Below are 23,141 nucleotides of genomic sequence, written 5' to 3'. Positions count from 1 at the left end.
AGCTTCCCATATGACTTCTCCTGCAGTGGTTCTCAACCTTCCTGATGCTGCCACCTGTAATAAAGTTCCTCGTGTGTGTGACCCACAACCATAAACTTACTTTGTTGCTGCTTTATAATTGTAATTTTGCTACCATTATGAATCATAATATAAATATCTGTATTTTCTGATGGTTTTAGGTGACCCCTGTGAAAGGGTCATTGGACCCCCAAAGGGGTGGAAACCCATAGGTTGAGAACCACTGTTTCATAGACTCGTATTTTTCTTCTTTCCCCATCCATCCACTGTGTATTTTCCTAAACACAAATACACACACACACACACAGAAAAACAACAGGCAGCAGAGAACATCTGTGATATCCACAGTTTGCTGAACTCTGAAACGTATACATTTGTGACATTAGAATGCTGATGTTTTTGAGGTGGGGGTTGGTTGGTTGGTTTTTGTTTGGTTTGGTTTTTGTTTTTGAGACACGATCTCTCGAGGTAGCCCTAGCTGTCCTGGAACTCACTTTGTAGACCAGGATAACCTTGAATTCACAGAGATCCTCCTGCCTCTGCCTCCCAAGTACCGGGATTAAAGGTGTGCACCATCATGCCCAGCCTAGAGTACTGGTTTTAGTAGACTTAAGTGAGAACAAAAATCATTTTCAACTACATGTAGATGCAATGAGTGTTTTTCTGTCTCACCAGCCAGCTCCCAAATAGTGAAACGGAGACTTCTTATTAATTATGAAAGCTCAACCTATAACTTAGACTTGTTCCTAACTAGCTCTTATAACTTAAATTAACCCTCTTTTATTAGGTTACATTCTATCACGTGGCATTACCTCTTTTCCATCTTGCACCTCCTGTTTCCTCTCCCCATCTTCTGTGCAATTCAATTCCTCCTCCTCTTCCTTTCTCTCCCCGGAAATTGCACCTACACCTCCCGCCTAGCTTTTGACCACTCAGCTGTTTATTACATCACAGCAAGCGCATCTCCACACAGTCTATAAATGCTCCACAACATGTGGAGTATTAAAACTAGAATTCGTTGTTAATTGGTGGTGGGAAGGGGCTGATAACAGTAAATTCTGACTAGTAAGAGAAGGTATGAGAGGGGCTGGGAGGTGCTTAGTGGCTAAGAACACTTGCTGCCCAAGGATCTGGTAGCCATGTACAAAACTGGGAGCGTCTGCTGCCTACCCAGCCTCTCTGCAAAACCATGAAACCCACATTCAGTCAAAGACTCAGTCTCAAGGAACTAAGGCAAAAAATGATAGAGCAGGATACTCCGTGTCTTCCTCTGGCCTCAACGGCCACATGTAGCTGGACATACATATACCCACTCATACACATACGTGAGAAGGTAAGGAAAAGTCTATGCAAGTGAAGGAAGAAAGTTCAGAGTGCTTTTTTCCCCGTAACTCGCAAGTGCTGATAATAGGTTAAGAAATGTTAGATTTGTCTAGCATGTAACATGTAGTGATACACAGCCCAAAGACTGCCTAGTAGGTGACAAGCAAAGGCAGAGCCATGGTTCAGTCTGTGTATTCAATCCTAGGTTTTCTGATGCTTGGGAAATATGCAAGATGCTAAATGACCGCTCAGCGTGGAATGAGCTGGCCAGAGCCTGTCTGCATCACATGGAGGTGGAGTTTGCTATCCGTGTTTCCCGGACTATAGGGGATGTTGGCACAGTAATGTCCTTGGAACAGATAAAGGTATGCAGTGTCTCGTGAGTCACAGACTAAAGTGTAGATGCTGCTCATCCAACCTTCTACATTTCAGTTAGTCTTTATTGAAACTGAATTGGTGGACTGGTACCACCTCCTACTGAGCAAAGCCTTTTGAAAACTAAAGTCCTTATATTTCTTCTCACCGAAACTTTTATTTGTAGGGAATCGAGGACTACAATCTTTTGGCAGGACATCTCGCCATGTTTACTAATGATTTCAACTTGGCTCAGGACCTGTACCTGGCATCCAACTGTCCTGTGGCTGCCCTGGAGGTATGACAGACAGCAAAGGGAGGCAGGTCGCCACCCTGCTCTGTGGGCTGACGTCTCAGCACCAGACACCACCTGTCTTCCTCTCCTGAAGTGTAGCCGTCCCGCTCCCAGGCCCCTGAGTACTCATTAATGTCAAAACTGCTTTCACTCTGCATTCAGTGGAGGGATGAAAAAGACGTGGTGTTGTCGCATTGCTAAATAATTCAAAGTGTAAATGTGCCCAAGGAGAGCAGACTGTGGAACTTACAGAAACCGTAAAAAGAAAAGTAGGTGCTGTTTATTGGTTGCCTGTATTGCCAGGTGCCATGCTAACCTCTTAACCTGCATCCATCTTATGGGGTAGCGCTGTGTTAGGTCAGTTAACCTCCACTATGGTCCATCTTATGGGGTAGCGCTGTGTTAGGTCAGTTAACCTCCACTATGGCCCATCTTTTGGGGTAGCGCTGTGTTAGGTCAGTTAACCTCCACTATGGTCCATCTTATGGGGTAGCGCTGTGTTAGGTCAGTTAACCTCCACTATGGCCCATCTTATGGGGTAGTGCTGTGTTAGGTCAGTTAACCTCCGCTATGGTCCATTTTATGGGGTAGCGCTATTGTTTCCTCTAGTTTCCACATGAGGACACTGAAGCACTTGATCTTCAAGCTGTTGCTTGAAATTCCACTCTGTGTTAGAGCTGAAGGTTGCAGAAGGACTGAACGGAATGCTGGTCTGAGTTCAGAGGCAGAAGGGGACGGAAGCCTGGCGGTACAGGCAGTGGAAGGGTATAGACCAGCCAGCCTGTGCTGCCTCCCTGTAAACCCAGGAACTCAGAGGCAGAAGCTGGAGGACTCCTGTAGTTCAACATCTGCCTGGTCCAAAGAACAAGTTCAGGCTAGCCAGGGCTACATAGCAAGATTCTGGGGGTGGGGGGGGGGGGTGGCAGGGCTACTTAGTAGGACTCTGTCTGGGAGTGCGGGGAAGGGGGAGACACAGACTTGTGAGGTGGACACACCTGGATCTGATTCCAACTGTGTGTGACCTTGGTAATGTCCTTTGACCTGGCTTCTTTAAAGTGTGGGTAATGCCTAACCCTCAGGGTAGTTGGTAAGAAAATGGGTTTATAGTACAATTAATTAGAAGCTTTATGTGTTGGGTTTTCTGTTATTCATGTTGCTATGCAGCTTCAGATTAGCTGAGAAACTGTATGATGGCAGAAAGATGGTAAAGGCATTTGCCACCAAGTCTGATGACTTGACCTTGATTCCCAGGACCCACCAAGTCTGATGACTTGACCTTGATTCCCAGGACCCACCAGATGCAAAGAGAAAACTGACCCTTGAGAGTTGTTCTCTCCACACACACTATGACACTTGTGTACCCATGCACACGGACATAAGTAAATGTAACTTGAAAGAGAAAGAACGTGCATCAGTCCCAGGCCAGGTGTAGTGGCTTCTGCCTGCAACCCCAGCAGCAAATAGACTGGGAAGGTTGCCGCAAGTTCAAGGCCAGTCTGGACTGCATAGTGAGTTCCAGGACAGCCAGGAATATGAAGGAAGGAAGGAAGGAAGGAAGGAAGGAAGGAAGGAAGGAAGGAAGGAAGGAAGGAAGGAAGGAAGGAAGGAAACCAATTCCTAAAGTATTTTCTAATTTTTTATTGGTGTCCTAAAGTGAAATTTTAAATTAATTGATTACATTAGCTTTAATTTCTCACTATTGGGAAAATTACTAAAGAATACAATGTTTATTTTTAGATAGACTTGACTTTTGAGAGGAATACAAACTACCATTAGAACTAAGTTATTTGTCCAGTCTAGAAAGCTCTATCACTGCCTTTCAAGATGTATATTATAGCAATATCTTCGTAAATGGAAAGTTTCATTATTTAAACAAAAAAAGAATGTAATCCCTTTTACTGAGCCTGGCTCTATGCGGCAACTTTGCAAAGCCCTTTGCCTTCCTGGACCTCAGGACTTTGTCTCTTGGGCAGATGAGACGGGACCTGCAGCACTGGGACAGTGCCCTGCAGCTGGCGAAGCGCCTGGCTCCGGACCAGATCCCCTACATATCCAAAGAGTACGCCATCCAGCTGGAGTTCACGTAAGCCCAGTAACTAACGGCTGCACGTCCACAGTGCCAGATGGTCGCTGATTAGGCCTTTCTTTTTGGAGGTGGGGGTGGGGGGTGGGGATCAAGCCAGGGTTTGACTAAAACTCCCTCTGTAGCCCAGGCTAGCCTCGAACTCAGAGATCCGCCTGCCTCTGCCTCCCGGATGCTGGGACTAAAGGCATGCGCCACCAGTGCCAGGCAAGGCCTTTCCTTAATAATGGTGGGGGCAGGATTCCAGAAAATGTTTTATCTGTCCGATGATGTCTCGTTTTTTAACTTGTCCATTTTCATTTTCAGCATTAAAGTCCAAGTTTGTGTCTAAGATTTTTTTCCTCGTTTAGAGTCTAAATATTGTGAATGACGTTTAGCCAGCAACAGTATCCAGAGCTCCAGGGTAGCACACTGGGTTTTATGATCTGTGCTCAGGATTCTGGCCTCTTTTTAACATTTGGAAGATTGTCTATGTCACATAAAGGCAGAGCACAAAACTTTGAAGTGTGGTCTGTATCCCGGGCTGTTTGTGCTGTAGTCACAGAATGCCTGAGACCAGGTGATTTGTCAAGACCAGAAGTTTTAGGCTCGAGAGACTGCTCAGTCGTTAAGAACACTCCTCCAAGGGACCCCAGTTCAGTTCCCAGCACACATGTTGTTTGGCTCACAATCACCTGTAACTTCAGCTCCAGGGGCCCCCGCAACTCTGGACTCTGCATTTATCCACACACATGTCCATACTCACACATGTAATTACACATAATTAAAAATAAAGCAAATCAGCTGGGCAGTAGTGGTGCACACCTTTAATCCCAGCACTAGGGAGGCAGAAGCAGGTGGATCTCTGTGAGTCTGAGGCCAGCCTGGTCTACAGAGCTAGTTCCAGGACAGCCAGAGCTGTAATATAGAGAAACCCTGTCTCAAATAAATAAATAAATAAATAAATAAATAAATAAATAAATAAATAAATAAATAAATAAAGAGCAAATATTTTTTAAAAAATAGAAATCTGTCACAGCTGTAGAAGCTAGGAAATTCAAGTTGAAGGCACCAGCATTATTTGGGTTCGGCTTGGTTTTTGAATTCTTACACCATGGAAGGCTAAAGAACAGGAGAGAGAGTGTGCCCTTCCACCCTGAGCCCTTTTAATCATGGCTCCAATGGCTCAGAGTTCCTACCTCCCGGCATCACAGCGGCAGGTAAATTCCAATATATGGAGGGTGGGAGGCAGTTTCAACCCGTAATTTAAAAGTTGTAGAATTTTTTTCTCTCGTGAATTAAACTGCATATAGATGAAAACTCAGTAGTGGTGAAAGTCGATGCAGAAGCTTCCCTTAGAACAAATGGCCAGTGCTTGCATAATAACCCTGCATGACGCATGGTTCTGCTTCACAGACCTTTTCGTATCTTTGGAATACCACAATCTATTTTGAATTACTTAGAATGTTCTAGTATTTTTTCTTTTCTTTTTTCTTTTTTCTTTTTTTTCTTTTTTTTTTTTTTTTTTTGTTTTTCAAGACAAGGTTTCTCTGTGTAGCCTTGACTGTCCTAGAACTCACTATGTAGACCAGGCTGGCCTCAAACTCAGAGAGATTCATCTGCCTTTGTCTCCTGAGTGCTGGGATTAAAGGTGTGTGCCAGCATTGCCCAGGTGTTCTAGTACTCTTGATTGTGAGGCCATCTTAGCTACACATCTACCAATATGCTTAATTGACAGACTCTTTTTTTATTTCAATGCTGCATAAAAGTAATTTCAGAAGTATTCAGTAGTCAGTTATTGTAAAAGGTCTCTTGTTTGTTTCCCAGTCACCCGGAAGCTCGAACCCAAAATAATCACACAGAAACTCTATTATTTAAATCACTGCTTGGCCTATTAGCTCTAGCTTCTTATTGGCTAACTCTTACATCTTAATTTAACCCATATCTAAAAATCTGTGTATCGCCACATAGCTGTGGCTTACTGGGTAAAGTTCCAGCGTCTTGTCTTGGGGGGAGGGGTGCTACATTGCTTCTCCCTGATTCTGCTTTCTTTCTCCCAGCCTTCAGTTTAGTTTTCCTCTGCCTAGCTCTATTCCCTGCACAGGCCCCAGATAGTTTCTTTATTAACCAATGGTATTCACAGAATACAGAGGAGAATCCCACATCAGTCAGTTTTAAATTAATGTCCAACTGTAGTCACTGCCCCAAAGCACATAACTATAGCTGAGCCGTTTATTTTCAGACACTCATACAGGCACTGACAGCACCAAAACTGAACAATTTTTCTCAACATTTACTAAGATACATTCTAAATCCAAAAATATTAGAATATTGAAAAATGCTAGTTTGTGGTTATATTTGCTTTTTAAAAACTTTTTATTGATTCTTTGTGGATTTTGCCCCTTATATCCCAATCCCACTCACTTCCCAATCCCTTCATATCCTCCCTTTGCCCTTCAACCTCCCTCCACAAAATAAAATAGAGGAAAACAAAAAAATAACTAAAAAGTCTCGGTGTGGAAGCTGTAGTGTGACACAGTGAGTCACACAGTTACCCTTTAGTCCATACATCTTTACCTGTAAGTGTTCATTGCAGAGTCATTGGTCTGGTTTGAGGTCTCTAGCTTCCACTGGGCCCTCACTGTGACTCCTCATGGATATCCTGTTGCTTTCCTGTGTCATGGATCCTGCAGCTTTGGATCTGCAGGTCCGGCCCCTTCACATGCTTCAGCAGTTTTTAAATGAGGTAGATGTTGGAGTGGGCCAACTCATAGCCCTGGTTCTGGGTCTGGGTGGTAGCTGGGTTGGTCAGCCTGCCAGCTCTCCTTCATCACCACCACCAGGCAGAGTGTCCAGCACTGCCCCAGCTAGCTCACCCTCTGAAGGTGTGGGGTGCAGGGCCAGCTCTCCAACTCTCATGTTCTCTGTTATATTTATTTTCAAAAAATAAAAAACCCCACATTCTTACATAATTCTACATGGTGTTCATACAATGAATTCATTAAGGATATTATCAGACAAATTTTAGTTGTATAAATTATTATACCAAAAGTACTCTTTCATTTCTAATCAGGATACCTCATTTAAAACTTTTCTGTTCTGGGGACTGGAGAGGTGCTCAGTGGTTAAGAGCACTTGCTGCTTTTCCAAATGACCTGGGTTTGGTTCCAAGCACCCAAGTCCAAGGCTCTTAACTGGCTCAGGGTTTCAGATGCCCTCTTCCAGCCTCCCCCAAAAAACTCTACACATGTGTGTGTGACTGACACACACACATACACATAAATAAAAAATAAATTATTTACTATTCCTAGGTAAAAACTTTTTGAATATATTTCTTCTTGATCATTTTTAATTTTAAGTTTCTGCACATATTTACCTTTTTTTTTTTTTTTTGGTTTTTAAAGACAGGGTTTCTCTGTAGCTTTGGAACCTGTCCTGGAACTAGCTCTTGTAGTCTAAGCTGGCCTCAAACTCACAGAGATCCGCCTGCCTCTGCCTCTCAAGTGCTGGGATTAAAGGTGTGCACCACCATCGCCCGGCACCACATATTTGCCCTTAAAAAGTAAATCCGTGAAGCTGAAGAGATGGCTCAGCAGTTAAAAAATGTTTGCTGCTCTTGACGAGAACCCAGGTTCAATTCCCAGCACCCACATCAGGCAGCTCATAACCACCTGTAACTCCAACTCCAGGGTGTTTTGATACCTCTGGTCTCTGTGGGTCCCTGCACATACCCATATACACATATGCAAAATTTTAAAATGTTTTAAAAATTAAAATATATATGCAGTGAATCCAGGAGGCTAGGGTATAATTAAGTGGCAGTGTTGCTTGTTTAGCTTTAAATTGAAAATTAAAAGGTCCATACATCAAAAATAACATATTGGAAACTTAGTGCGTAGCACAAGAGACCAGGCCCCCGTGCCATGGCCCTCCATCTCCATCTAAGAGAAAAGAATGACCCAGTGTGTACCTAGTCAGCACAAACATCTCCGGGAGCCCTTGGACCATTCAGGAGACTGGTTTTTACTTTTTCCTGGGATGTTTTTGTAGTGAACTCTCCCACTTTACCTGACTGGAGTTAGCTCTGAGACGTCAGTGGGAAGTCTCTGCTTTGGTGGTGGCATGTGTCCGTGAAGCTTCCCATGCTATTAGTGCATGCTTGCACCTCTGGTCTAACATGCCAAGCACCTAACAGTTCAGAAATTGTTCCCGGCGATAACCAGGGTGTATCTTCTTACCAAGCATCCCAGTAACCTGCACCTGCTGATCTCAGCACCCAAGGCTCTGCCTGTGCCAGTCCCACGAGCTTCATTTGGTATCCACAACCCTGACTGTGTCAAGAAGGACCGCTCTGTCAAGTCTAGAGAGATTTAGCTCCCCAGTATGTGTGTGTGTGTGTGGGGGGGGGGGGTGTACTAGTAAGCTCAATTCCTGAGAGAGGTCCAAAATGAAATAACAGTAAAGTGGGTGAGCTAAAAATAAACAGAGAGTTCCAAAATCTTAATTTAGGGTCTCCTAATTGAGCAGGATCCTGAGCAAGGAACTGTAATTCTTCTTGTCAGGAGGTGTCCCCAGGTGGGCTGATATAATTGGACCCAAATTAGACATTCCTCCTCAGGAAATTGCTGATTGTGAAGCCCTGGGCTGATGAAAGAAATCTTCAATCAGCAGCACAGCTTCCCTCCCGGTCTTTTTATCTGTCAGTCTTTTTATCCAGAGGTGGATTCGGAAACTGAACAAGCCTCGCAGAACCTGAGTCTTTCTCCTTAGCTGACGAGGGCGCTTGGGTGGATCTCAGTGCCGTTTCAGAGCTAACTGCCTGCAGTGGAGGGGTGGTTGCTCAGAGGAAGACAGCTCAAATAAAAGGTCTTGGCAAGTCACTGTTCTGAAAACTGCAAGTAATTAAGTCTGTCAGACCAGAGCCTCTGAAACTTTATCCATTTGCAACCCCTTTGCCTGAGAAATGTTTGTGCAACCCCAAATCTATAAAACAGAAATGAAAGATTTGCTGTTAATTCGTAAAGAAGTCTATTTTTCTGCATTTGTGGGGACTAGCAATACGGCTTAGTGGGTAAAGAGCTTGCTGTGCAAACACGGGGACCTGAGTTTGCATCCCTTCTTGCACCATGTCATTAAGAAAAGAAAAAGCCAGGCAGGTGTCAGGGTCCAGCCCAGACATAAACCATTTCTCGTACCAGAGTGGAGGTGAGGGAATAATTGAGACACAGTTCACAAGGCAATATCAGGAGGGAGTCTCAGGGTCCATTCAAATCCTGCAGATCACCCATGTTATTATCCAAACAGCTTTTATATCAAGAGGTAAACTGAGGGGGAGGTTCATTAGCGTTCTGTTTCCTAGGCAGCGGGGAGAATGACTTAGGTCACGTCCACAGCTATGCCTGCTCTGTCACCTAGACTGAAAACACCTCTTCCCCAGGCAACCTCCTAAATTACAATAGAAGGAGCGGATCCTGACCATTTGCTTTGGGCTAAGCGACCACCTTCTGTGTGGAAGGTGCAAATTGTCCCTTGCCAGGCCGCTCAGAATTGTGACTGCCCTACCATGAGGAATATTGGCCTGTATAATCCGATCCCTACAGGCAGGGTGGCACTTGCCCATTTTCCCAGATGGGAGGTGGGGGATCCCAGCCAGTTGATGAGCTCCAGGTTCAGTGAAAGATTCTGTTGGAAGAACAAAGTGGCAGGCTAGAGAGACGGCCCTACAGCCTAGAGTACTTGCTGGTCTCAGAGAGGACCAAGGACCTGAGGAAGGTTCTCAACACCCACGTGATGCTATAACTGCAGTTCCGGTGGATACAGTGTCCTCTTCTGGCCTCTGGGTAGCTGGCACACATGCATGTGCATATGAAGGCAAACACCCAGGTGCATAAAATAAATATTAATATTCTTAAAACATAAGGTGGAACCGGGCAGCACTCAGGAGGCAGAGACAGGCAGATCTCTGTGAGTTTGAGGCCAGCCTGGTCTACAAGAGCTAGTTCCAGGACAGCCAGGACTGTTAAGACAGAAAAACCCTGTCTCAAAAAACCAGAAAATAGAAAAGGAAGAAAGAAAGAAAGAAAGAAAGAAAGAAAGAAAGAAAGAAAGAAAGAAAGAAAGAAAGAAAGAAGAAAGAAAGAAAGAAAGAAAGAAAGAAAGAAAGAAAGAAAGAAAGAAAGAAAGATAGAAAGAAAGAAAGAAAAAAGCAAGGTGGAAAGCAATAGAGGCAAATGCCTGACATTACCCTCTGGCCTCCACACAGACATGCAAGGTCACATACACATTTATACTCAAGGCACACAGGCACATGCACACACACAATTCTTTGGGATATATGTGTGTGTGTGTGTGTGTGTATATATATATATGTATATATATATGTATATATGTATATATAAATCTTACCATTTATTAAAGAAGAAAACAGATTTGAATACTAATAAAATGTATATGCTTGTTTATTCTTATACAAAAAATTAAATTTGCCTGGACATTCTTTACTGTAAGGCATAGAACATTGTTATTTTTTTAGAGTTTATTGATATTGTGATCTGTCAATGCTTCACATAAATACATAGTACAATTGCCAAAACTATGTTTAGGGCCATTTCAGAAATTGTTAGAAATTCTGTCCTTATCCCAAGCCAAAATTCAATGAATGATTTTTTTTAAATGAAGCTCAAGTCAACAACTCAGACAGGAATTTTGAAAATCAAATGTTCTAACACAATACAATGCATGTATTGTATATACTAATTTGATACTTACATGCTGATGAATGCGGTAGGAGAAATGTTAAATGTTGTTTTGCACAGTTAAGCCCTGATTAAGCTATAGTTAAGCCATCATGGTTCTGTAAGAGCAGAAGACTCTATGTATAGTAAAAACATGGCAGATAATAACGTTCAGTAGCTTTGGATCTGAGCCAGGAAGCTGCCGGCAGTTTCTCTGGCACCGTACGGCATGTAGCGTGCACAGTACAGTGTATCCAGAGCCAAGGCAGCAGCAAAGTCACATGATGTGACACGAAAGAGCCCTGCCAGAAACACCTTGGACCTTTGTGTTTTATTCTGAGTTGATTTTTTTAAATTGCTTTTACTGTATCAAATGTTTCGTGATGCCCACACTCAGCCCTGGGAGCATGACCTTCAGCTGAAGAGGCTGGTTGTAGATTTGCAGGTCTGTGTTGTTTGCAGTCAGATACAGGAACTGTTACTGCTGTTCTGGATCCACAGTGTAGCCAAAGACCGTGGGTTGAAGGTGGTTTCTAGCCTGTGACGTCAGAAAGGAGGCTGGGCCTAGTATAAGGAAATTAAGTCATTGGTGCCCTGAACACCATATTGGGTCACAGGACCCTCCTCTTTCTCTGCTTCTTGGCCACCATGAAGAGGGTAGCTTTGCTCCACCATGTGTCCCTGCCACGATGCTCTTCTCTGTCACAGGCCCAGTGTGACAGGTCAGGGACCATGGATTGAAACCTCTGAAAACCGTGATCCATTTATTTTCCTCAGCTACTGTCCGGCAGCTCAGCACACTAGCACAATTATAGCTGAGGTGATCCTTTACACAAATAATTTACACATGTGTGTGAATATGGGCTATGTACACACTTAGGCATGTGCTCAAGTGTGTGCGCACACGCCTAAGTGTGTGTATGTCCCACAGTGCGCATGTGGAGGTCAGAAAATGTTTGCAGTCAGTTCTCTCCTTCAGCATGGGTCCTGGGGATGGAAGGCAGACCAACAGGCATGCGTGGCAAGTAGGTTTTTCTGCCTAACCATCTTAGCAAGCCCACATGTCGTCCTTTTGAGCAGAATAAGGACCAGAGCTGTCCACACTGTAGTGACACGTGTACCCTTCCGCACCTACTGTTCACAGACGCAACTCAGACTCTTTTCTTTATGTTTAGTTCATTCCCCTATCATCATCATCCTCCGTTGATAGAATTTTGAAAAGTAATTTGAAAAAAATTTAACTTTTTTATTACAATGTGGGGGGTATGTCTGTCTGTGTGTGTGTGTGTGTGTTCTTGTGTGTGCGTGTGTGTGTGTCTGTGTGTGTGCGCACGCGTGTGTGCGGCTCAGAGGACAACTTGCAGGAATCACTTTGCTCCCTTCACTAAGTGGGTCCCAGGAACCAGCTGAGGCCAGGCCTGGCAGCTAGTGCCGTAACTGCTGAGCCATCTCACAGGCTCCAACCCAGATCATTGCTGTGTATATTCTTACAAATACTGGGCATTTGGAAAAAATGGGTTTCTATGACTATGTGATTGTCATTTCTTCCCTAAAGCAAATAATTAACTAAAAGTAACCCATAAAATATGCCATAGCCTTCCTGAAATACCTAACATATCACATTGTAAGTACCTTATGGCACAACTCAGAATGTTTTTAAAGTACCGAGATAAGAGCATGCTGCACTTTGAATGGATGCCAGCATCCGTGGTGTAGAGCATCTTTCCTGAGCGTGAGCCACTCGATGATAAAGGGTATCTTTAAATCTCTGTGTATGTAGCTAAAAGTCTTAAATATAAATTAGTTCACTGTGATTTTTGTCTTCCAGGGGTGATTATGTAAATGCTTTGGCTCATTACGAGAAAGGGATCACAGGTGAAAACAAGGTAACCTTACAGAAATATAAAATACGCCTGATGCTCCAGGACTGTGTGTTCTGTGCATTTTCAAACCCGAGTCTCGTTTGCATTGTCGTTCTTCAGCGTTAGCTGTGAGCTGACTGTCAGTTTACTAATGGCTTTACAAGAAGATGCTTACGTTACGTTAACCTAACAAAACCAAAGGGGGCGAACGATTTTTATTTATTTAATCTGTTTGCCATTATATCCTAGATAAGAGCTCCTAATGAAGATTGGAAGTAAAATTTTTATTTCATTTCATTTATAGGCCAACATACTGAGTGATAAAACTCGGTGAGAAAGCATGGTATATCCAAAGACAGTTACATTAGATGTCTTAGGTTAAAGGGGGGTGGTGTGCACTAACTTGGAAAGGCTTTGCACACAATAGAACCAAGTTGATCTTCTTTTAAGCCCATGTTATGTACACACGTGTCACAGGCCAACAGTGATTTCATAGTCTTTTGCTCTTATGACATTTCAGTAATCACTGGGCTGGAGAGATGGCTCAGTGGTTAAGGCACCAGCTGCTCTTCCAAAGGACCCAGCTTCAAGCCCCAGTACCCACATGGTGGCTCACAATTGTCCTTAACTCTAGGCACATGTGGTACACAGACAAACATGCTGGCAAAACACTCATAAACATAAAATAATAAAATAAATTTTGATTAGAAATTATATCTATTTACTTATTGATTGTGGGCTGGACGATTAATTGAGGAGGGGGCATGCATGCCACACCGTATAGATGGCTGTTAGATTACACCTTATAGATATCTCTACCATAGCAGCTCCAGGGGGATAGAACTCAGGTCCTCAGTTGAGTGGCTACTTTTACCCGTTGAGCCATCTCACCAGCCCAATATCAACATCCTTGTTTGGTTCCATCTGTTTTGGTTCATTCTTTATACTGTCAAATACAGCAGCAACTAGCTCTGTATGGCAGTTTGGATTGTTAAAAATGAAGTGAAATCCTGCTCCTCCTTTTCATGAGCCACATTTCGGATGCCCAGTAGCCCCTTGTAACCATTAGCTCGTGTGCTAATGGGGAAGAAAGAAGACATTGCTGCTGTTACAGGAAGCTCAGTGGACACACTGCTGTGGACAGAACCCAATCTGACACAGCTCTTCACTAGAAAAGTTGAGTTACTCAAAAAGATCTTGCCAAGTATGGTGACACATGTCTGTAATCCTAGGAGTTGGGAGGCTGAATCAGGAGGATTGCTTCGAGTTTGAGGCCAGCTTGAATTATGTAGCAAGCTGGGTTTGGTTTGGTTTGGTTTGGTTTGGTTTGGTTTGGTTTGGTTTTTCCGAGACAGGGTTTCTGCCGCTACCTGCTGAGTGCTGGGATTAAAGGCGTGTGCCACCACTGCCTGGCTGATTTAGTGAGTTTTAAGGTTAGCCAGAACTGCTTAGATAGACCCTGTTGCAAACATGGCAAATTTAGTAGTTGTTAATGACTTGAACAGTTCTAGATGAAGTTATGTGTAATCCTACCTAGTACAGAGATCTTCAGTTTGATTAATAACTCCCTACTTAATTCTATTTGTAGCATTTATGCTGTAATAACCAGTATGTTCCTTCTAGGTAGGATTTTATACCAAGAGGCATAAAACAAGGCATCCTCACAAGGAATAGCAAAATTTCCTGCTAAGTATAAAAGGTCAAGACCTCTGAGAAGAAAAAAATAACTTTGTATTAATTGATTTTTTTAAGTGTTAATTTCAAAATTGTGAGTTTCTTAAAACAGCAGATGGAAGTAAATCTGAAAATGACGGATGAGCGCAGCCTGACCTCTGGCTGCAGGAGTTCACGGTGTTAGAGTTCACGGTGTTAGAGTTCACGGTGTTAGGAGAGTTCACGGTGTTAGAGTTCACGGTGTTAGAGTTCACGGTGTTAGAGTTCACGGTGTTAGAGTTCACGGTGTTAGAGTTCACGGTGTTAGAGTTCACGGTGTTAGAGTTCACGGTGTTAGAGTTCACGGTGTTAGAGGCCTTGCCTTTAATTGCAGGAACACGATGAAGTGTGCCTGGCTGGGGTGGCTCAGATGTCCATAAGGATGGGAGACATCCGTCGAGGGGCTAACCAAGCCCTCAAACATCCCAGCAGGGTCCTTAAAAGAGACTGCGGAGCCATCCTGGAGAATATGAAGGTACTCTTTTGTCTTCATAAATATTCATGTGGCCAGGTCATAGCAGATTTGGTGTCTTACGTTCCTTTATTATTGTAGCAATTTTCAGAAGCTGCCCAGCTGTATGAAAAAGGCCAGTATTACGACAAAGCCGCCTCTGTCTACATCCGCTGTAAGAACTGGTAAGGGCTGGCCAGTTTGCTTCCAAGTAGCTTTGGAAAGGAGTGTGTCTGGGCTCTCCCCACTTGTCTCTGCCACTCTTCCTGTTGTCCAGTCTGTTCTCTCACTTGGCTCTGCCTCCCGTCTCTGCTGTTATTACACAGATGAGTTCGCATCCATAGCTGCTTCCCAAAGAGCATCCTAAATCAGATAAAGTACTGGGAAAAGAAAATCCTTATTTCCCAAAAGAGTTAAGGCAATGCCTTCATCTTCCCTCTCTGTTGGTGGGAGAGGGGGGATCAGGAGAAAAGGAGGTTAAATCTGGTTTGTGTCTAGGAGTCAAGATGTTTGTAAGCTCGTAGCTGCCCCTGGAAAGGAGAGCGAGTTGTGGGCAGCTAACTCCTCCTGGTTCAGGAATGGTGCTGATCTCGTTCTCAACTCTACCTTCCTAGGGCAAAAGTTGGTGAACTTCTGCCTCATATCTCCTCTCCTAAGATCCACTTGCAATATGCCAAAGCCAAAGAGGCGGATGGAAGGTAGGTACAGTTCCCCACGTCTGTAAAAACCTAAACAGGCTTGGTAGGTTAGCCATGTGCATATTCAATCTTCTAGAAGGCAGACACGTTAACACATTTAACACGATCCTAGTCAGCTGAAGTACCAGACTGTAAACACTTCTGCCATGGCAGACCTGTATGTGTGAGATACAGTCTGCTGTCTCTTCTAACCAAGGCTCAGTACTGATTTTCTGGCACAATATGGCATGAACGTGGTAAGAAAGATGCCTTCAGGATGCAGAAGGAGCAAAGAATAGGCACATGGGTCCCATACTGTTTAAGCCACAGTGCAGTCCTAAATATAGTTAGGTACTGAAAATGTCTACAACTTAATAGGGACAAGAAACTAAAAACCACCACTAGGAAAGGGGGCTAAAGAGAAAAAGGCAGGACTCCAAGGAGAGATATAAAATGAGCTGTATTCCTGTGAACACTGGAAGTTCCTCCCCGATGGTAGTGCAGGCATGCCACCATATTTGAAGTTTATTTTTATTTTGAGCTAACAACAAGTATCAAAATGCCCTTGTTGTGTGTGGCTGATGGAAGTGTAAATTTCTTCAGTCTTTGGAAATTAATGTCAGAAGTAGCTGCTAAAAGGCCTTAACAGATAGCCGCTGTTAAGGGGTTAGTAATGCCTTCCACTTTTAGAAAAATAACCTTGGGAAGTAGATGCTAACACATACTTAAATGTCGTGCTGAAATTGGAAGGGCAGAAAGTCAGTCTGAACTGAGAAGTCCTGAGTGCCATCTAGAGGTGAACACGCAAAGATTTTGTATCTTGCTGTTAAAGCTTTCTGTCTACCATAGTAAAGCAGTCTGTAATTTCTGTTTTCTAAAATAATCCCACACTGCTATTGCGATCTTCCCATTGAAAATAAAAAACACAATAGAATATAAACAAGTTGCATTCTGTTAATTCATAGGAAAAAATAAAATTTATTATTGGTCCCTTACACTTCATTTATACAACCCCTAAAAAGGAATGTGTTTTAGTAGAAGAGTGCCAGGTATTTGATTCTCAAGGAGAAAGAAGTTCGAGAGAACAGAGCAGCTGCTGTCACCACAATAGAAAATAGAAAAGTGTCCCCGCATTTGCTGGCTCCCAGCATTGAGAGCCTGCACCTGACCTGTGTTGCATCTCTCCCAGGTACAAAGAAGCCGTGCTGGCTTATGAGAATGCGAAGCAGTGGAACAGCGTCATCCGCATCTACCTGGACCACCTCAACAACCCCGAAAAGGCCGTCAGCATCGTCAGAGAGACCCAGTCTCTGGATGGAGCCAAGATGGTAGCCAGGTGACGGCACACTTGTGTGTTTGGACCGCCAAAAAAGTCTCTTTTCTGTTCTTATTAGCTCTAGACATTGCAATGCAGTTACTGTCGCGGTCAGCGTGTGAGTGTGTCGAGTATAAGTGTGATGCAGAGCTGCAGCTATGGGACGCGTTTTTATTTTTACCTAGTTGAAAAATATTTTGTTTTATAGGTCCTGGTATTTGATAGTTTTCTCATTACTGGGATAAACTACCTACAAAAGCAATTGGGGGGGTTATTTTGGCTTACAGTTGATAAGAGAACTGTCAGTCACAGCAGGGAAAGAACGGTGGGTAGCAGGTCCGAGGAAGCTGGCATCACATCAGGACCAGATGGCATCCAGTTAGGAAGCACAGAGAGGTGGATGCTGGATGCAGCTCCCTTTCTCCTTTTACTCAGTCTGGGATCCTAGCCCATGGAATGAGGCTGCCCACATTTTTGTGTCCTCACACTTCAACCCAGTTTAGAGACTGCCTCAGACATGCCCAAAAGTGTGCCTCCTGGATGGTTCTAGATCCTGTCGAGTTGATGAATTTGACCACCACAGTCAAACTTGCCACGAGAAGCCAGCTAACTAATGTCCTTTGTCACAGGTTCTTTCTACAGCTGGGCGACTACGGGTCTGCCATCCAGTTCCTGGTCCTGTCCAAATGTAACAATGAGGCCTTCACCCTGGCTCAGCAGCACAACAAAATGGAAATCTACGCAGACATCATTGGTAAATGCCATTGTTTTCCCTGCGTTCTCATAAATATTTCATTATCATAGCAACGTGACTCTTAACGATCGAAAGCCTAAGTGGGTTGTCCATCCAAGCACTCCTGTACAAACTAAGCCATGTATGCACATATGGTGCTTGCTGGGTTCCAGGCTCCCTACAGCCTAAAGATGAGGTAGAATTATAAGAAGAGCAACCGTCAGAAATGTGGGGTTAATTCCAAGAGGCCACATTTCCCAAACCCTGATACTTATCTACCAGAAGTGGTGAGCAAGACTTCACCATGAAGGCGGTGGGGAACACAGGATGATCTTAGACAATAAACCGTGTTCAGGGGCCGGGAGATGATGGCGAGGAGTCCAGAACCCTGGCAGTTGTTGCAGAGGACCTGGGTTCAGTTCCCAGCACCCACATGGCTGTCACAGTGGTCTGCAGCACTAGTTCAGGGGCTCTGTTTGAGAACCTGCATACATGTGGTACATATAAACGTGCAGACAGAACACACATGCACATTCAAAGTAACCATGTTTTAAGAAAAGAAAATGTTTTCATAAAGCATAGAGTTGAGATACAGTTCAGAGATGTAGGGTTGCTTTAAGAGAGCGCTAGACGCAGATTACACTTTTTAAAGAGTTTGCCGACCCAAAACAATTTTCTGTTCTGAGAATACATGTTTGTATGATTCTTAGATATACGTGCATAGGTGAAATCCCGGATCCAATCCCCAGCACTTTAATCTTAAAAGCGGGGGGGGGGGGGGGTCTCTTATATCAAGAGCACTCATGCTGACCCAGTGAAAAGGCTCAACAGGTAAGGAGCCAGTCACCAGGACAGACAACCAAAGCCTCAGTGAAGTGGAGACCCAACTCCCTCCCTTGTCCTCCAACCTCCATATGCACAAGCCCCACCACCACACACCGAAGTGAATAAATGTAATTCTTAAATTCTTTTTTAAAAGAACATTGGGGCTGGAGAGATGGCTCAGAAGTTAAGAGCACCAGCTGTTCTTCCAGAGGACCTGGGTTTGATTTCCAGCACCCACATGATGTAACTCCAGCACCCTCTCCTGGCCTCCATAGGTATTGCACCCATATGGTACACAGACATTCGTTCAGGCTAAACACCAATACACATAAAAATAAATAACACAAATTCTTTTAATTAAAAAAGAGCATTCACACCTGTGTAGCTATCAAAAGTGGATATTGCAAGAACTTTGTCAGTCTGTCCCCACTGGTGACCACGTGCTGTCCCCACTGATGGCCCATGTGCTGTCCCTAGCCTCTGCTTCAGCTCTGTGAATTTGGCTATCAAGTGTCTCATAAGCTGGGCAATAAGATCTTTGTCCTTTTGTGGGTTTGGTTTTTGGTTTTTGTTGTTGTTGTTGTTGTTTTGCTTTAATAGAATTCATAAAATGTCCCTGTGAATTGATAGGAGCCATGAGAAAATTTTTTTCAGGCATCAAGGGAACATGTCATTGAATAACTGAAGAACATAAAGCTCTAAAGGAAAAAACGAAGGACAGACAAGAGCAGTGTCAGACCTGAAGCTTAAGGCAGGAGAATGAGTTTGAGGTCACCTTGAGTTATGTCATGAGTCCTATAATGGATGGGTGGATGGGTGGGTGGGTGGGTGGGTGGGTGGGTGGGTGGAACAGCAGGCTGGAATGTGTTTATGTTGAGTTTTAATTTGGCTTCTGGTTGTTCTGAAGCTCTAGATGGGTCATAGTTAGGGTTACAGACATGGTTGTTCCTGCTGTTTTAGGATTCAGAGTCTGAGACTGATAAGTTCTCAAAGAATAATAGCTGAATTTTCACATAACCTCACCCTTTCCTCTCATGACTCCTGTTGTGAGTGAAAGATTGTGGGATAGTGTTAATATCTGAAGTAATTATGACAAAAATGCTTTGTAATGAAAACAGACAAGATGACAGTATTGATGTTCAATGCTGAAGGGCTTTTGGACTCCTGGGTTTTTTTTTTAAGGTTGTTTGTGTGTGAGTGCTGTGATGTTGTTGATGTGTGTGTGTGAGAGAGTGCTGTGATGTTGTTGATGTGTGTGTGTATGAGTGCTGTGATGTTGTTGATGTGTGTGTGTGTGAGTGCTGTGATGTTGTTGATGTGTGTGTTTGTGTGTGAGTGCTGTGATGTTGTTGATGTGTGTGTGTGTGGGTGCTGTGATGTTGTTGGTGTGTTTGTGTGTGAGACTGCTATGTGTGGGAGGGAGAGCACACATATCACAGTGTGTGTTTGGAGGCCAGAGGACAGCTTTACAGGGTTGGTTCTTTCTTTTGACTTTTGTGTAGATCCTGAGGATGAAACTCAGGTCATCAGACAGGAACAGAGCGCGCTTTTCCTTACTGAGCCGTGCCGCTGCCCCAGCCTCCTGTCCCAGGCCGCCTCTCACAGATCCTGGCCTTAGATTGGCAATGGCAGATCATCAGGTTTTACATTTACAGTGAATGTGTCTTCTAGGTTCTGAGGACACAACTAATGAAGACTACCAAAGCATCGCCTTATATTTTGAAGGGGAAAAGAGACACTTCCAGGCTGGAAAATTCTTCTTGCTGTGTGGCCAGTATTCACGGGTTAGTATTTGCCAAGGAAACATCCCTGGACACCACAGGAGGATTATAGGTCCACCACCCAGCTCCCAAATAAACATGGAGACTTATCCTTATTTATGAATGCCCAGCCTTAGTTTGACTTGTCTCTAGTCAGCTTTTCTTAAATTATCCCATCTACCTGTGCACACCTCTGGGCTTTTACCTTTCTCTGTTTCTATGTAGCTTTTCTTTCCTTCTTATTCTGTGTCTGGCTGTGTGGCTGATTGGCCCCTGGCATCCTCCTCTCCCCCTTTTCTCCCTCCCTTTATTTTCTCTCTCTCCTTCTATGTCTTCTCTCTGTCTGAGAGCCCTGCATATCCCTCTTCTGCCTTGCTATTGGCTGTTCAGCTCTTTATTAGATCAATCAGGTGTTTTAGGCAAGAAAAAGAACACAGCTTCGCGGAGTTGAACAAATACAACATAAAAGAATATAACACATCTTTGCATCATTAGACAAATAGTCCACAGCATAAAAAATGTAACACATCTTCAACTAATATTCCACAACAAACATGCTAAGCACAAACCTTCCAGTGAGCCCCCACCTCACCCTTCAGAGCCATCTTTGAAATCTCCTCCTACACACATACATAAACAGGCTCCCTAAACCCTCTCCCCGCCCCAGTTACATAGTTTACTGTGTTCTCTGCCTCCAGTTTCTTTTGCTTGCCAAGTAGCACTCGCTTTACCTAAGGCAAAAAGTAGTGTCCAAAGACATGGAGTTGAGATGCCTGTCACTGTTGGATCTCGCGCATCCTCCTGAAGGGAACAGACACTGCTTACCTCTGTTGAACTTCTGCACTCAGGAGACTGAGGCCAACGGAGCCTGATCACAGTGTCCTTCAAGACAAACAGAAGCCTAAGGCTCTTGAATTCAAAATACTGCCCAGATTTTTGCATAATACCTCACTGGCCAAGGAAAGCATGTCTGTTTGTAAACACAACCCACAGACTACCAGTTTGCCATTTGTGGCCATTTAGAAGATATCCAAACTCCTTAGCTGGCACGCAAGCTAATTTGCTATCTGTTGACCAGCCAGCCTGGGCACGCCAAGATGGCCTCCAGCTGTTTCTGTAGAAGCGTGCTGCACGAGATGCCTGCAGCAAGGCTTTGCCAGCCTCACCCTCCGTTTCTGCTCTGCTCCCTCAATGACTACCTCAGACTTGTCCATTCTGCACGTCTTTGTCCCTCTGTCACCTTTATGTCATTACACACACACAATCAGTTTTGCCTCCTCAGAACACCTATAACTGGCTTCCCACATAGCCCTTGGTTGTCTAAATTTCTCCACAGGTGTGTGTTAGCAATTAAGATGGTTCCTGTTACTGCCACTGCCTCACACCCATCTCCCCTGCCACATCAGCCTTCCTGCTGTTCTTCAGATACTCCAGCACAGCCCTTCCCCACATGACAGGGTATCAGTAAATATTAAATGATAGGACTTATTTGTCCAGCCATAAGCATCTGCCTGGCATGCCTGAGGCCCTGGGTTCAATCCTGAGACACATGCACGTACACAATAAAAACAATGAATTAAAATAATGAAATCATCCTAAGGAAAAGAACACATTTTACATTTTCATCTTACCATAAATCACAGCTCAGTACTTTAGAAGGGTCTCTGGATCTTTCCATGTTTTAGAACTAGACCCAGCCTCTGAAGTGGCTCTGTCAGGGTGGTGGCACACACCTTTGATCCCAGAACTCAGGCAACAGAGGCAAGTGGGTCTCTGTGAGGCCACAGCCTGGTCTGCATAATGAGTTCCAGGCCGGCCAGTGCCACACAGTGAGTCACTGTCACAAAAGAACTGTGCAGGCCCCTGGTTGAGATGAAGACGCGCCTCCATTTAGTCTGTGTTAGAGCTGACTGCCCAGCACACGTGCCTGGCGAATTCTCACTGCTGCCCATCTCTCCTTTTAGGCACTAAAGCACTTCCTGAAATGCCCAAGCTCAGAAGATAATGTAGCAATAGAAATGGCGATTGAAACTGTAAGTAAACGCTGAACTGAAACTTTGAAGGATGCTAATAGCTTATTTGGTGTTGGTTTTAATTTTTGAAGACCTTTCCCGGAGCCAGGAATGTAGCTCCGTTGGTAGAGTGTACTCAGGAAGCCCTGGGTTCAATCCCCAGCATTGCTTGGTGGTTCATGCCGATAATCCCAGAAGATGGAGATAGACTGACTCAGGATTATCCTCTGCTACATAGTGAGTTGGAGGCCAGCCTGGGCTACATGAGACCCCTGTTTTAAAACCAAACAGAACCCAGTGGTGGTGGTACACGCCTTTAATCTCAGCACTTGAGAGTCAGAGGCAGGTGGACCTCTGAGTTTGAGGCTAGCCTGGTCTACAAAGTGAATCCCAGAACAGCCAGGGCTACACAGAGAAACCCTGTCTCAAACAGAAACTTCCAAATATATGCAAAACTTCACCAAGCCGTGCAACAAACTCCTGTAGCTGTCATCTGACTGTGACAGCTGTCAGCACACAATCTTTATTCACACCCTGTCCCCTTTCCTGAATTATTTTCACACAAGCAAGATCTATCCTTCACATCAGAATACACTGTCTGAATTATCAAAAGAAGATCCTGTGGGTCCCCCTTTGGGTAAAACTTGCTCATAGCAAATGCAGCTCCATCTCCCATAACCCCACGCCTGTGCAGATCTCACACCGAGTGTTAGAGCTTCTCAAAAAGTCCCCACATTCAGAAGCTGAAGTGTTCCCAAATTGGAAACTCACTGGGCATCATCTTGACGCTTGAAAAGTTTCTTTTCTCAGGGTCCAGGGAGGAGGTGGCTCCGTGGGTAAGAGCCCTTGCTGTAAAGGCCAAGGACCTGAGTTCAGATCCTCAGCACCCACATAAAAGCCAGGCATAATCACATGCACCCATAGCGCCTGCACTGGAGGTAAGGGTAAGACAGGTAGATGCCAGGAGCCTTGGGCTCAGTGAGAGCCCCTGTCTCAAAAACATAAGG

The 23,141-nt window shown here is 44.2% G+C and overlaps 1 protein-coding gene across 1 annotated transcript in view; it reads left to right on the top strand.

Moving 5' to 3' along the window:
- The window catches only part of Wdr19 (WD repeat domain 19), a 66,953-nt gene that overhangs the window by 31,848 nt on the left and 11,964 nt on the right, over positions 1–23,141 (top strand). Inside the window, exons 18-28 of the mRNA XM_048415037.3 lie at positions 1,547–1,706; positions 1,883–1,993; positions 3,964–4,073; positions 12,615–12,672; positions 14,696–14,836; positions 14,915–14,997; positions 15,427–15,510; positions 16,679–16,825; positions 17,434–17,558; positions 20,034–20,146; positions 22,087–22,155. Of these exons, the coding sequence (XP_048270994.3) occupies positions 1,547–1,706; positions 1,883–1,993; positions 3,964–4,073; positions 12,615–12,672; positions 14,696–14,836; positions 14,915–14,997; positions 15,427–15,510; positions 16,679–16,825; positions 17,434–17,558; positions 20,034–20,146; positions 22,087–22,155 (1,201 nt within the window). The remainder of the gene's footprint in view (positions 1–1,546; positions 1,707–1,882; positions 1,994–3,963; positions 4,074–12,614; positions 12,673–14,695; positions 14,837–14,914; positions 14,998–15,426; positions 15,511–16,678; positions 16,826–17,433; positions 17,559–20,033; positions 20,147–22,086; positions 22,156–23,141) is intronic.

Source organism: Myodes glareolus, chromosome 8 (assembly GCF_982192425.1).
Source record: "Myodes glareolus chromosome 8, mMyoGla1.1, whole genome shotgun sequence".
In the NCBI taxonomy this organism is placed as follows: domain Eukaryota; kingdom Metazoa; phylum Chordata; class Mammalia; order Rodentia; family Cricetidae; genus Myodes; species Myodes glareolus.
The sequence above is the reverse complement of the archived record's forward strand: the minus strand, read 5'-3'. Positions and strand labels throughout refer to the sequence as shown.